Here is a 15,383-nt window from a genome sequence, read left to right on the forward strand (position 1 = left end):
CCATCCCTTCCTCTGCCCACTCTTGCACAGCAGTTCTCATCTGCAGTCAGGGGGAATTACACAGGAACTAGCTCTGAGATAACGTTACTGTGGGATTGATTCAGAGTTCCTGCAGGCTTTACAAAAGATACACTCCTACCAGAAACTACTCTGTGGCTGTGGTGAGCTCATGTAAGGGAATAAAACCAGTGGGGATTTTTTGGTGTCAAAGGATGAGCATGCTGGAGGGTTTGTACTCCCCTTATTTTCTTCATTCTGCCAGATGGACTTCTGACTCTACCAAGAGAGTTTTTTGAAGAAAACCAGCATGAATCCTTTAAACATTTATCCTACATATTGTTTTCCAACATACACATGCAGGTTTTCTTCTCACTTTTTTTGGAGACAGCTGAACAAGTGTGAAAGGCAGGTAATGAAAGGTCAACAGCATCTGTGCCCACAGCAGTGCTTTCCTGAGCTATTACAAAGCAGAGAGAATGTGTGTCCATTTATGCTTTGATTACAGAAGCCAGACAGTATGTTTATAAATGAAACTCCATCAACAAGTTAAGTACTAGGGATGTGCAATTAATGAAATCTCTGCCAAATCAAGATTTATAATAACTAGGAGGCATGCTTTTATTTAAATGGAGAAGTGAAGTTGGGTCCATAGTAGGGTAAGGCATTTAATTGTACTATAATGTCTATATTTATTTGAGCTATTTTTCTTCATACTTTATGTATGAGAATGTTGATGCTCACAGAATACTTTTCATGAGAGAAGAGTATCATTATTTCAGTTTTTCCACATGAAGACACTGGCACCCAGAAATCTGGAGTAAACCAGGTGAGGTACCACACCATAGCAATGGGGGAATTAAGAACATGGATCAAGCTGGATTTAACAGCACAGTAAATTTAGCTGTAAATAACACAGTCAATTTAGTATTAAACACCTGTTTTTTCATCCCTTATTGAAGCTGGAGCATCATATTCCTTCTACAGCAGAGAAACAACGTAAGTCTACTTCTTTCACCTTTCCCAGAACTCACAGAGAACAAATTGTTTCTGAAGGAAGAAACTGTCATCGGTAGCAGTACGTGCTCCTAAATCATCCAGCAGAAAGGATGGAAACAATACAAAAAATAATAAGTCAAAGCTATTTTAGCCAAGAGTAGTAAACCTTGACCAACACCTATTACAAAACTGGTGCCTATGACAAATAGCTATCACTCCTAAGTTGTGTCCATCCATAAGGTGTCTTGTAGTCTGTCAGGACACGTGGCTCTGATGTACAGTTTGAAGATTTAGCTTATGTGTTTGCCTTCAAAGAAGTATTGTTAGGAATGTCCTTGTAGTTGACAGTACTACTGCTGAGCTCAAGACATGCTTCTGGAAGCCACCTCTCAGAAACTTCCACATTCTTGCTGCGTACTTCCACAGACCCATCAGCCAAAATATCACTAATGATATGAACTTTTAATTTCACAGATGAAGGAACTTGGCGTCATCGTTTACAACTGTAGCTGTCTGGTCCTGGATTTACAAAGGATATTTGCCCTGTATAGCTCATTAAGATACAAAAACAAAATACCTCCAAGTTGGTCAAAGAGACTATACGGCGTGTACGATACTCAAAATAAACTGACGCTGCAGCTGAATGAGACAAAATCAGAAGCTTTTGTGTCGGTAAGTTCTGAAATGAGTTGCAGGGTGGGAGGGAGGGGAAGAAATTTATTTAATCACCAGATTTTTTTAAGACCTGGAAGTCTGACATCTGCTTACTCCCTAATATTGTCCTTTATGAACTACAGAATTGTGAGACCAGGTTAGATAAGTGTTAGTAGGAACTGTGAAAACAATCTCAGATGTCTTTTCACTGATACAGAGATGCTCCCTGCAAGAAGTCAATCATAATGCTTTGAAATTACTATGGATAGTAATTTCCATTAACAGGAACACAGATGGTATAAATTTAGCATATACTTAAGCATTTCTCTAAATTGACCCTAACTGAAGAAGATACACATTACCTCTATGTCCTTAACCAAAACCAGCTACTAACATTGAGACTCAGGTGACTGGAAACACAGTTTTAGAGATAAGGCCACTACAGCTGTCACCTACACAAGACAAAACTTGATAGTCTCATAATGATCAAAAACTAAATCACTGTGTTCTCTGGGAACATGATTATGTCAATGGGTATATACTTTTGTGGGGATGTCTGTAATTGAAAGGGTTTTTTTAAGTTATTTTCATCTTCCTATGGTGCAGCAGAGACAAACTGCAATTTATTTGTTTCTTTAATTTGTTTATTTAATTTATTCTGATCTGTGACATTGTTCCTACAGCATTTTGCCAGGACTGAAGATACTGCAGTTTCATTTGAGCATGGTTTTTTTCCCTTTCTCTGTGATCTTACCGCTTTTCCTCTTCTATTACAACAAATGATAGGGAGTCTCTTCAAATTAGGTTATTTATTTACACTAGTAGATAGAAGGTGAATGACTCAGGAGTAAACTGTTATCAGACATCCAAAATTATACAGAATAAGCTTGATATCAGAGCTTGCTTTCTCATCAGTGTAATTTATAAGGATTAATCCTCTTCACCCTGATCCACTGAAAGCATCCATACTTCTGTAGAACCTTACCAACTTTAGCTTTATTTTTAAATGACATTTTAAAACCGCTAAAATTCAAGCAGCAATCCTCTGTGTATTTTTAATGGGAAGAAATGGAGCAGTCTTCCATCTCAGCAGTGATGTAGCAAAACTGGAAAAAAGTACACAGAGCAATAGAGATGATGAAAGATGTGGAGTGTCTTTTATTTTGGAGGTAATTACATGAGTAAAAGCAACCCCTTCAAAATGAAGAATGTAATGAAATTGCTAAGAGAAGTTAGAAACTGCTAAGAATATAATGAAATAGCACAGGATGTTGGTGCAGATGAGTGGTTATATGGGATAGGGTTTACCTTCACCTGCTGGGAGTCACACAACACTCAGGTGTCCAGAATTTTTCACACTCCTACAATCACTGGAGAGAGAGCGAGCTCTTTTGGAGTGAAAATCTGGAAGTGCCTAACTCAGACAGAGTTAATAGCCATCTAAAGAGACTTAAGCTTCCATTGATTCTGGTGAGTCTTAAGGACTAGCATAAATTAGACACTGACTTTCAAACAGTTGAGGAGCTATGAATAAAGTCCTACTCCCTTCTAAGTCATATGCAAGAAATGAAGAAATTCTGCTGAAAGCCAGTCCAAGAGGGGGACACAGTAAAGAAAGCTAGGCAAGGTCAGCCTTAAGGAATGTGAGATCCTAGACAAGGATAAGTGGAGAGAGGCTCTACAGAGACTGCTCTTCTGCAATTTGCATAACTTTAGCTTCCTCCCTGTGATTTGTATTTTACTTTTGAGTGGGCAACAAAGGCCTTTTTTCTTGAAATTCCACTTTGGAAGACAAAAGGAAGGAGTCACTGATACTCCAGAAACTCAGATTAGCGAAGTCCAACTCCAAGAGCAACCTGAATTTGTAGCCACAGCTAGTTGAGCTGGTTCTTCCTTCCTGAATTCAGGCTTTTCAATGAATTTCTCTCCTACTAGCAAATTCTCCATGTTTGCCAGCATGCCCCTCTGAAAGTCAGTCCTGGAGTTGCTCTGGACTGTTTTGATGGAACCATTGCTGTCTGCTCCTGAACTAGAGGCAAGGGGAAAGTCTCCACAAGCCAGGCAGTTCACTTACTGCCATCGCTGCCCTGTGGGCGGGTGGTGGTGCTGCCCTTGCCCAGTGCTGGGCCATTCCCTCCCCCAGCCCTGCATTGCCTCCCCTCTTGGTCTGGGACAGCACAGCTCCCTGCGCCAGGACATGGCAAGGTACTGTTGCCCAGTGAGAACACAGGCCTCTTTCTGGTAGGTGAGGAGAAATATTAAGTGGGTACTTGATCAGAACAGCAAGTATTATACAAATAGTGCTGAGAAAAGTACTAAGATGTTTTTTTATGACCACAGAGATAGTCAGCCATGCCACAGGGTAACAAGTGGCATGCCCAAATACAAGTGTTGCAGGACCAACTTTAACAGAAGTTTTTCTTCCAATTCTCTTCTAAATATCTTTCACTTTCTCATCTTTGTATCGGACACATCTACAAAAGACAATGTTTAAGAATTCCATTCTTCAGCTTTTCTGTAACTTAAAACTTCTATTCAAGAAAACAGTAATACTGTATGAATAAAATGCTAGTGCAATAGCATCCCAAAAGTTTCAGATATAAATTCAGGTATAAATTATGTTTAAAAAAAAATCCCTTTATACTTTTTCTTGAGCCAAAACTCATTCTTTGAAAACACATTTCACTTCTGATGTTTGTGCTGCATAAAACAACAAGCATAACACTCATTGAATTTTTTGTTACTCTTAGGAATCATGGCTGTAATGTTGCTTAGCAACAAAACTGTCTTCCAGATTGGCTGATAAAACCTAAGAGGTTTTGGTTTGTTTTTTTTTTAGTGTTCAGAAATGGATCTGGAATATTGGTATCAAAATCTGGCTGTTAATTTTCTAGTATTTTCTGAACTTGCTTGTAGTAAATCCAAAATAACACCATTTGGTGATTAACCAGTGGAACAGGCACTGCACTGAAAGAAAAACACTAATAAAAAAGCCAGGATCTGTTCCTAAAGAAACATAATAATCTAGATGTCAGGTGCAACCCAAGCATATAACAAAGGTGAGAATACAGCAGGAGGAAGGGAGCAGTCTGTTAAGAAAATGACAAGTGGTACCTGCTCTAGCTCTACAAAGTGCCTTTAGCAACCTCTAAAGGTTGTTGTTGCCTGTGAGCAACTTGGCAGATGGCTCCCCTTCTAGCTCCCTGCTCAGGTGGAAGAGCAGAAAGTCCTGGGCTTCTCTGCCACAGATGGGTGATGGCAGCTGGCTTGGTCTTGCTGACCCTTTCCACAGGCCTAGATACAAGGCAAAAAAGCTGAAATCTGGGCTTCCCACTGACTGATTCAGTAGCAGGTAAAAATTTACACCTGAAGCAAGGTTATAAATATAAGTTTCTTGCAAAACTACAGCATCTTCTTTGACAGTAACTGATCAAACAGTGACTTTGTGTGAAACTTTCAACAGAACTGATGTGATAGACTTAATTCCTTGTCACTCATGTGGTAAGAATATAGATATTACTCCATCTAATAGTAACCAGTCCTGGGACTCTTTGGAACAAAATTATCTTAAATGTAACTTCAACTTGAGCTTCTTTAGTGGCAGTGGATGTTTTAAAGTTTGTGTCTTCTGCACTTTACCCACAGTTGCATCTAAATGGTGAGACTTTCAAGGGAAAACTAAGCAAATACTTCTCCTTAGTACCTTTGAACATCGTAGCAGGACAGTTGAAGGTATCAGCTAATATTCCCTACTAAAATAAAGGATACTACTTGCCACCTCAAGAAGGATGAGGGAAAGAGAAAATAAACCATGCATTTTAAATGTCGTATTTGAACTTCTCCCTTCACAGAATTCACCTAAACTCTTCTGCCCAAAGGACAGAGTCCTGGATATTGAAGCTATATACAGTGTTATCGATGATGCCAAACAGTTTGTATACATTGCTGTCATGGACTACCTGCCCATTGTCATTGACACCCATGCTAAACGGTGAGTGTCCATGTCCAGGACTAGCATGTTAATCATAATGCCAGTAAAGTCTGTTGGAGAAAATTAACCCACAGGAGAGTAGTTATTACTGTGGACCAATTTCTTGGGGCCCAATTCTGCTCTTATTAAAATCAGTGAAAGTTCTGCCATTGACTTAAATGGGAGCAGAATTGGGACCTAAGACAACATTTCCCATTCTGGGACCTAAGGTTTGGATCTGACTATCAAAGGAGATCAGAAATTGTCTAGTCTGGCCATCTGCAATTGACTGGGACCCAGGAATACAATAACCTTCTTATACGCTAATCCTGTTTCTTAGAATATTGCATTTACTATCTTGATACCACAAATGCCAGCTACTGGCATTTGATGAGTATCATAAAGATGTTCAACATGAGAGACAATGTTTGTGTGTTTGTGTTATGCGAGAAATAACATGTTGTGAGTTCTCATATACAAAGTGGGAGATGTTATTATTTTACTGAAATATACACATAGATGAAAATTCCAAATTCAGCACAGATTACATTTGAATTATATCACATTTTGCTTAACTGAGAGTTGCTAAAATCAAACAAAACTAAGTAATTTTTAAACACAGTTTGTATGGACCATAAAAAAGCACTCATGACCCAAAACTGGAGCCACAGAGTAATAAAACCTCCAACTCAGAAGGCAAGTACCAAGTGGACCCTCCTCTCTTGGATAATACAATGAATTGAGCATCTAGCAAAGCTCACCATGCACTTTATTTGAGCACACTTAGGCCAAACTGAAGAGGTGCTTTTTTCCAGTTTTGCATAACTAAAGGTATTTTGTTCAATTTTATTTTTTTTTAAATAACTATCTTTTGACAGATATCAAGCGTAAGCTGTTTTTAATCTTCAAGAGGGTTTTTCTGATAAACTCATTGTGTACAGCCTCTATCACAGTGAAAGAATCACGGGTAGTGCTGCAGGAACCTCAGTTTCACAACATGCATCCCTTCAAGTTTCTTCTTTAAGTTGGAACAGAACTTAGGATGTAGAACTGTTACAGTGTTGCAGCTGATGTTATCTCCCATACTCCTTACTTTGTTCTCCTGCCTGCAGAATTCAGAAATTTGTTGGATTAGGGAGATTCAGGGAAACCATCTGTGTGAATTCTTCAGTGTTTCTCCCACAGCATGGCTTTTTGTTAGAGGCACTGCCACAGCTTCCCTACCTTGCCTGCTACCAGTTCTCACTTCTAAGTTATTTTCTTGCACTGTAGAGCTCAGACATCATAAGGCCAAATGCCTTGATGCTGCTGGAATAAAGAAACCATGCATTTTCTTTGTCTAATTCTCTGTGTTCTGACCTGCTTCCACCAAAGGTTAGGAACACAAAGCTAACCTAGTGATGGTGAAAACAGCACCATGGAAGTCACCATCCCATTCACAGCAAAATTTCTGCACTTCTTATTAGGAAAAAAGGTAGCATCCTCCTGAAATGACCCATCTTCATCTGCTACTGAAGGATGCAGGCAACCCCGCATAGCAGTAGCTCTTCCTTTTCCCGAGCAATAAATAAAAGAAGGCATTTCAGTACCCAGCCTCTACGGTCCCAGTACTGGGGGGGAAAGGACAGCAGTCAGAGAGGCGATCCAGTGTTCGTGTGCCCTTACTTACGTGACCAACAGAAATCCTTCTTTCAGTCCCTCAGTCTGGGTTGGGTAAGCAGCACCCTCTAGCTGCAGCTCCTTTTGCTGATTCTGTAGCACCGCAAGAGCTTCTCTGCTCTCACCACAGGCAGCAGCACAGGACTAACTCTCCCAGTAAGGCGTGCACAAGGTACCCCTGTTTTATTCAAGTGTTTTGGCAGTTCTCCGTGCACCTATATAGATGGAAGGTGTGCTCAACCATCCCCAATCTCACTGTCCTCACAGTGACAGTTTTGGTGCAAGGCAGAATGACAAAAAAACGGATTCTGGAAAATCTGTTTAGTGAAAATCCCTTTAAATGAGAACAGCATCCCTTCAGTGGAAAGAAAATGAATTCACATGTGATTTGTTTTCTCTATGATGTCTAGACTTGGCTCCATAAAAATCCCAAATTTTGCTTTTTAATTCTCTGAATGCATTGTATTCTTTTTCAACAGGTACTGGCCATATTTAGATGGGAAGATAAGAGAAGCATTAGTTTTACGAAGTATTAAAGTACGACTTCTCATAAGTTTCTCAAGAGATACAGATCCCCTTACTTTTAACTTTGTCTCATCTCTGAAAGCTATTTGCACTGAAGTTCCAACCTGTAGTTTGAAAGTTGTAAGTATAATCCGTATTGCTTTGAAATCTAAGATATTTCCCTCCCCCCCAAAAAAATATAAAATCTTCTCAACTGAGAAGTGTTTTCTGTTAGTATCACAGCCTTTAAATTTCATTAAGTAGCATATGAAATGTAAGATAATGACCTGAATTTATTTATAGTACTAACAAACACAGAAATTAAGGCAGAAAAATAGAATTGCGCCAAAAGGCAGTCTGTATGGTGGACAACCCAGGTAAAACACTACATCTGGTCTTTCGCAGCAAAGCTAACAGTGAACCGTAGTTGTATGTCATGTTTAGACTGGCTGGTAAGAGTAAATCTGACAGCAAAAAATTGTGCTTTAGTCTGTATTCATGTAACCTGACTGTTCAGCTGCATAAGCATCTACTTTTCCTTTAATCAACTACGAAGTACAAGAAAAAAAAATGAAGAGCTGACATTACACTCAGGCTACAAATTCATAATTGTGAAGACTAGAATGACCATTCTGTGACCACATTAGACATCCAATACAGGAAGGTGAGAAATACCATGTATATTACATTTGTATTAAAGAACAGAGTGTATGGTAAGTACTATTTTCCAATTGCTACAGTTTTTATAAAATTGAGGCATACTCGGAATCAGTCATCTTGGATCATTTAATCTTGGATCTATTTATTATGGTTTTTACTATATAACTGTTTTAAATGATCTGTTAAATTATTCTGACTTCTTAAATTGAAAATCCAGTTTATCATTTTGGCTTTTTTAAATCACCAGCAATTGCAAAAAACAAATACTCATTGTGTTATATACACTAAGTGGTATCTCTGCATGTCTAGAAATAGGGATTTTTGTTGTACCTTGTTATTACAAGTTTCCCAGGTAAGAAGCAGCATAAAGCATGTTTTTAAGTCAAAAAGCCCATACATGGCTGACAAGGCTAAAGCGACTTTAGTTTCGAGTAACTCCTAGCTTGTTCCTTATTTATCATCAATATTATATTTCTGAATTCAAAATGTTTTATTAAGTGGCTCCTAACACTCTGCATACTCGTATCCATTTCCATCTATTTACAGCAGACAAAATATTTGGTACAGAATTTGTCAACAACTAAATGCTAAAAGGAAGAAAAAAAAAATTCTAGGCATCTCTTCTAGGTAGATAGTCTGGCTACAATATCTGCAGTTAAAAATACAATTTCCAGTAAATAAATCCGACCAGCCTAGATTTAAACAGCTGTAAAAGAGCAACACACCTCAGTTAACTCTGTGCTCTGCATCAGATTGAACATACAGGCCAAGTCACTGCCTTAAATAAGCCTTGGTACAATTAACAGCCCAAGGCTCAGAGTTCACTGGTATCTGTTTGATTTTGGCTGAAACTGAGCTGGAGGCTTCATCGCCACACTTCTTTACTTCACAAAACATGTCAGATGAGTCCTCTTCTTTTGTAACTGCATTTCCTTTGTACTCATCTGTTCTACCCAGGATTAAAATAAAAAAAACCCACAAAACACCACAACCTTGACAGGGGGAGAAGGAATAGCTAAGAAAGTAAAAGCTAAACTTCTGAATTATTGGAAAGATCTACTTTTCCCCTTTGGTTCTGCTTTGGGTATGAGAAATATAAAGTCAAACTGAACTCTACAGAAAATACTGTTACGTAGACATGTATTCTAGGTGTTTATACACAAGAACATTGATATTTTAAGAGAACCTTAAATTAGAAACTCTGATTTAAATTTTACTTTAAATTGCTAAGCTGTCCCAGTACCTCAAAATTGTTCTGACAGAAATGGCATCCCCATCTTCGGTGAGGGATAATATGTCTGAGTCCTACACAGGATATCCAGTAGCTGCTTCTTCTAGTTTCACTTTTGATCCCTGTGATGCGCTTTGTTGTGATTGTTTTCTTTTTTTTTTCATGCCCAAGGAAAGACCAATTTGGCTAGGAAGTTTCCAGGGAGTGCCCTGCAGCTGTAGGGTACTGTTTTGCCAATGGCAGTAGCCTGACATACACGGTCATCTTGGAAAGGGCTGTGCAGATACAATTCCCCTGTTGGCTGGGAATCCCCTTCTAATTTCCCCTGGTGTCTGACCAGGTTAGTGGAAGTTTTAGTATTGCCTAACTGCAAGTACATTGTTAGAAACAGGGCACTGCAAGCCTGTTACACCTAGCAGTGTCCTGATTAAAAACAGCTACCAACTGCTGTGTGTGTTATTTTTCAATCTGCTGTTGAGGTCAGGAGGGCAAGGACTGCAAGACAAGATTTCCTAGATGCAAATGCTGAATTGTAACGGTGTGCTCTATCTAGGTGGTTGTTTTTTACTTCTTTTGCCACAAAACTTTGACAGTATCAGGCAATTAACATAATCAATGCTGTTAGAAAACTTTTAGTCTCTTAATCAGACATTCCTCAGCATTTCACTGGGAGTCCAGTTCACAGAAGCATGAATAATAATTGGATTCAACTGGAACAGCTTTGAGCGTGCAAACTCAATAGAAGCACTCTGAAAAAATTATCACTGAGAAGAACTCATGACCAAAAAACTTTGAGGACTTGTTAAGTCCTGTAAGCACACAGCCAAAAATGTCAAGGAGTAAACGACATACCAAACTGCTGCTCAGTCAGGGACCTCTTTCCTATGCTATGAACCACATGTGGTCATGAAATTAAAGCTTGAATCATAAAGGGTAAACTCAGGGTGAAGAACTCACAATTTTGCCTCTTGGGACCTTAATTCCAGGACTTCTTAAGTTTTATGTGCTTGACCCTGTAAATATGTTTTATGTACAAGAATGCCTTTGAAGAAGCAGTAAAAAGTGGCCATCTCTGTTGGGTACAGTGCTCAATAGAGGAACGTCCATGTTTGTGAAGGGCCCACAGAAAGTATGAACTAGAACAGTGTCTTTAGAGAACTGGAGACCCAGAAAGACTGGCATGGACCAGACCTATCTATCTAGAGCACAAATTGTTCTTGAGTCTCCACATAAATCTACTGAGTTGTGGAGGTGTATTCCTGCTAAGGTAAGAGGAAGGAAAAAAAAAAATTGAACTTTTCATTAATTCTCTGAAAGCCAGAAATGCTCTGCGAGTAAATAAAGTGTTATGAATTAGCTATAAAACCTTTGCTCCTAAGCACTCATTTCATTTTAAAGCTCTAAAATCTAAAGTAGGAATGGAGAAGATTAATACAGTGTCAGTAGAAGGTGATGTATTATTAACACAGTACTTCTGCTGAAGGTGTGTGTGTTGGAGAATGTTAGGCTGTGCTACTTAATGCCAGTGCTGGTTCACTCACTCATCTAAGCTACATTTGTGTGTTTGTGAGGGCAGATGGATTTCCCTACTGGTATCTGTATTGTCAAGGAGTTAATGGCTTCCCTGCTGTGGCTGGAGAACACATTACATTTTCAAGCCGTGTTTTCCTCCATGAATCTGAAATTCTCTTTCAAAGTTAATATAAAAACAGAACACTAATATATGATTTTTCAATTCAGCACATCTGCTGAATCTGTCTCAATTTGACAGCTCTAAGGTTGTATGATTGCTGTGGCTGACTATTCTTACATCACAGTATGTAACTTCCTGCTAAATTTCAGAACACTGGGAAGAAGACAGTTTGTTATATTTTGTTGCCTAGCATTGAATACATTACCCATTTTCTGGTTTTAGACTATTCCCTACTGTATTAGTATTAGATGCACAGTATCTTCCATATCCCTGCAAAGATTTATTGTGAGTACCTTCGATGGGCAAATGCCCCATGGCTGCAAACTGTCTCCATTCCAGTTTTGTTGCATCACATTAATATTTTATTCTGGCTTTATAAAACGATTCAGGACCCTTTCAAAAAGATCCAGATCCATCTCTGGCTTGCTAAGTATATACTTTCTGTGCTGGGTGCATGTTTGTAGAGCAGTTACTCAGGCACACAGATGCACTCTTGATGTTGTCTAAGAACTAACTCTTAATATCTGGTAAACTTTCCCTTACAGTTGCTAAGATAATTTGTTGGGGTTTTTTGTGTGTTTTTTTTAAAGTGCAATGCTGTAATTTTAAGTGATGTGCTTGTTTTCAAATTCAAAAACAGTATTTGGAATTTTGTCAGTATTTTAACTCATTACAAAAATTAAGCTGTGGAATATAATAGTGTTATGTACAGGCAAGTAAGCATGTGGAGACATAAGCAATTCAGAGACTGTTAAAAGAAACAACTTTATGACAGTTACTGATCATGAAACTGCACTGCAGTATCAGCCAGTGTTTTCGGTGCTGAAAAAAAACACAAATTCTTTGAATTTTCTTTCTAATGGAATCAGCATGAGACTAACTAGGCTTGGTATTTTACACAAGAGTTCTTCCAAGCAACTGGAACAATATAAAATTTACTCCAATATATTTTCTAGTGGGGAAGAGAAAGATTTTGACAGAGTCCACAGTATAAAATGTTGGATAACCAGCAGCCTCTGGGCTACTCTACCTTTTGTCTGCAGCTAAACCATTTTAGTTAAGTTTGGTAATACTAGTTGCAGATAAGCCTCACTAGAACTTAGAGGCAAGTTCTCCAAGGAGAACCAAAATGTAATAAACAAGACTGATGATTAATAAGAGACATTTTTCAAATGAGTACTTATATGCAGTTCTGAAGCAACCAGTGGTATAAAACCTGGTTTTGGAACCTGTGTCTAGCTATTATTTTCATTTATGAAAAAATGAATAATTAGATTTGTACTGGAAATTTCATTTGTGTCTGGCACTGATGCAGGCCAAGAAGTGCCTATAGCTCCAAAATGTTGGGAAAAAAAAAAAAATTAACTCAGACTTCACCCTTTGCTGCAAAACAGATGTTCTTTTCCTCCTGTTGCCTGGTGAATTTGATTTCTCCATGTCAGTTTTAATCCTGAGAAGTTTCTAATATTCTGATATCAGCAGGTTTCCTGTTGGAAGCTACGCAACATATAATATAAAGGTATTAATTCAGCCGTTGGTGTGCCTGCCAATCTGGACCCTGAAGCAGACTTCAAACCCCAGTGTCCCTTGATGAATGAGGAAATGAGCTCAAAAATGTTCCTGGCTCTTACCATGCAGAACGCAAAGATGGGACTGGTGTTTTTTTTTTCATTTCACAGCTTGCACTACCTGGCAGTGTATTGCTTTTAGTATGCGGTAGCCATACAGTTCAGAATGCCAAGATATAGTGATAGCATCACAAACTGTAAGAATTTAATAAGAAATACGATGTGCAGTCTTTTCTTTAAATTAATGCTTGGCTGTAAAAACTCAAGTTGTTCTGTAGCACTAACTCATTTTCAGTAAAGACCCAACAACAGACCATATTTTTTCTATCTGTTCTAGGACAGTTCTCATTAACCAGCACTCCATTCTATTTTATGGCAGAAATTCTTTGACCTTGAGGAAGAGAGTGCATGCTTTCTCAAAGAACAGAAGAACACCTCCCTTCCCAAATTAAATCGTAACAAATACATGGTGACCGATGGAGCTGCATACATTGGTAAGTAACTACATCTCAAGGAGTTATAATTTTGTAGCCAAAAGCCTGAAATTTGTAAATAAGGACTCTACAGGTGATATGCTTGTTAAGTTAAAATAACAGTCTCATTTCTTTGGGAACCTGGGTAAGACTGAGCTTTGAGCCTCTTCTCATTTAAAAACTCTTTTTTTCCTTACAAATCAGTTTCTCAAAAGCAACATTCTGCTTTTGGGATTTAAAAACAGACTGAAAACACAATACCACACACTTTATGAACTAGGAATAAATTGGATTATTAACAAATTCTCTTGTTTCTGCAATCCAATGAAGATGGAACATTGTCCTTTTCTCATGTTATTACTAAAGCTATGGTCAATTCCGAAATTATTTATTTCCAAAAGCCAGATCAAATTGCAGTACCTTGCAGCTTGTCTACACAGAATGGTTTCTTAGCCAAGCTGGTTTTCTTCTTTCCCATTCTCTTTACATTCTTAGATAAATATAAACAAAATAAATAAATAAATAAAGCTGTGTGAAAGTAATACAAATGCATGTTAAGTATCTGATATATTGTTTACTTGAAAGCATAAGAAATGTCCCTTATGATGAAGATTCAATTTACCATACTTGACAACTTTATAATTCTTAACATTTCCCAAAGCAGCTGAAATGACTCTGAAAGAAAGGGTATACATGTCTTAGATATTTTCATTTTTTACATATGTTCATATATTGGTTTAAAAGATGACCTCTAGTTACAACATTTTTTTCTCCAAAATACTGCATGTTATAAATGTACAACTTAAATAGTTCTAGTGAAATAGAAATAACTAAAACACTTGGTTTATCTTTCTTCCGTTAATCAAATTATCTTCTTTGCCTTGTGATCACCAGTATTTGAAATGCTTATTCATTACCTTAGATTTCAACAAAGGTGGTAATATATGGCGTAATAAAGTAAAACCTGTTTTTTTCTTCCAGAAATAGTATCTGTCAATGGGTAACCTGTAAAAAGATCTGTTCATTTAGTTCAGCATTATGGAGCAACCACTCTCCAACCCTTCTACTTTAAATTGTTTATACAGCAAAAAAAAAATTTCATACTTGGCACTGAGAAGGCCAACGAGGAAAGTAAATGGAGTAAAAATACAATATATGCAAAAGGAAGAGTGAGTTAGTTTTGAATAAATAAAAGAACCTGTTTTCACTTACAAAGAACTATTAAGTTTCCAGATATGGTCTGCACTACACACTGGTTTGTAATGGGAGTTTTTTCCCTCCAACTAGTATAGAAAACTTATTTCAATCTCTGCCCAGATAGGCATTGGGGAAAATGATACTGTATCATGCTGGATTGCCTTTAGGGAGATTGTTTTATTTTGTTTTGGTTTTAAATGTTAGAAACTCATTGTATATTCCTGCCTTTACTTGTAGGTAATTTTGATTGGGTAGGAAATGCTTTTACACAGAATGCTGGAGCGGGCCTTGTTATCAACCAAGCAGACGCGGGGAACAGCACAAGCATCATTAAGCAACTCAAGGCTGTTTTTGAAAGGGACTGGCATTCAACTTATGCCAAAAGTTTACAACCAACAAAAATCCCAAACTGCTTTAATCACAAACCTAATAAAGCAACATCAAATAAGACTGCCATGAGCAATGTGAATTAGGAAGACTATTTGACTGTTTAGTATGGTGATGAAGAGTCATGTTGGGATGTAGCCCTCTTTCTTATTTACAGACAAAAGACTTAAAGAAAATGCAAAAAAAAAAAAGTTTGGATTGGGGGGGGGGTGTTTTTAGGAAAAAGCACACTTACATGAAGAAAATGTCTAACTATGTTCTCTATACTGAATTATTTAAGACTTTCAGATTTGTTACTTCTGACACTGAATGTCACTTCTGCTTCCATGTCAATTTTAAACTTCCACATTTGAATTCAAGAGCATGTGTCAATTTTTGTTTCAGTTTTAGA

The 15,383-nt window shown here is 37.8% G+C and overlaps 1 protein-coding gene across 2 annotated transcripts in view; it reads left to right on the plus strand.

Moving 5' to 3' along the window:
* Nucleotides 1-15,168, plus strand: part of PLD5 (phospholipase D family member 5) — a 140,450-nt gene extending 125,282 nt beyond the window's left edge. For both annotated transcript variants that reach the window (XM_051614307.1, XM_051614309.1), the window contains 5 exons: nt 1,471-1,668; nt 5,502-5,641; nt 7,759-7,924; nt 13,315-13,429; nt 14,843-15,168. In XM_051614307.1, the coding sequence (XP_051470267.1) occupies nt 1,471-1,668; nt 5,502-5,641; nt 7,759-7,924; nt 13,315-13,429; nt 14,843-15,078 (855 nt within the window). In that variant the 3' untranslated portion in view covers nt 15,079-15,168. The remainder of the gene's footprint in view (nt 1-1,470; nt 1,669-5,501; nt 5,642-7,758; nt 7,925-13,314; nt 13,430-14,842) is intronic.
* Nucleotides 15,169-15,383: the final 215 nt, after the last annotated feature.

The sequence above is a fragment of the Apus apus genome, chromosome 3, assembly GCF_020740795.1.
Source record: "Apus apus isolate bApuApu2 chromosome 3, bApuApu2.pri.cur, whole genome shotgun sequence".
Classification (NCBI taxonomy): Eukaryota; Metazoa; Chordata; class Aves; order Apodiformes; family Apodidae; genus Apus; species Apus apus.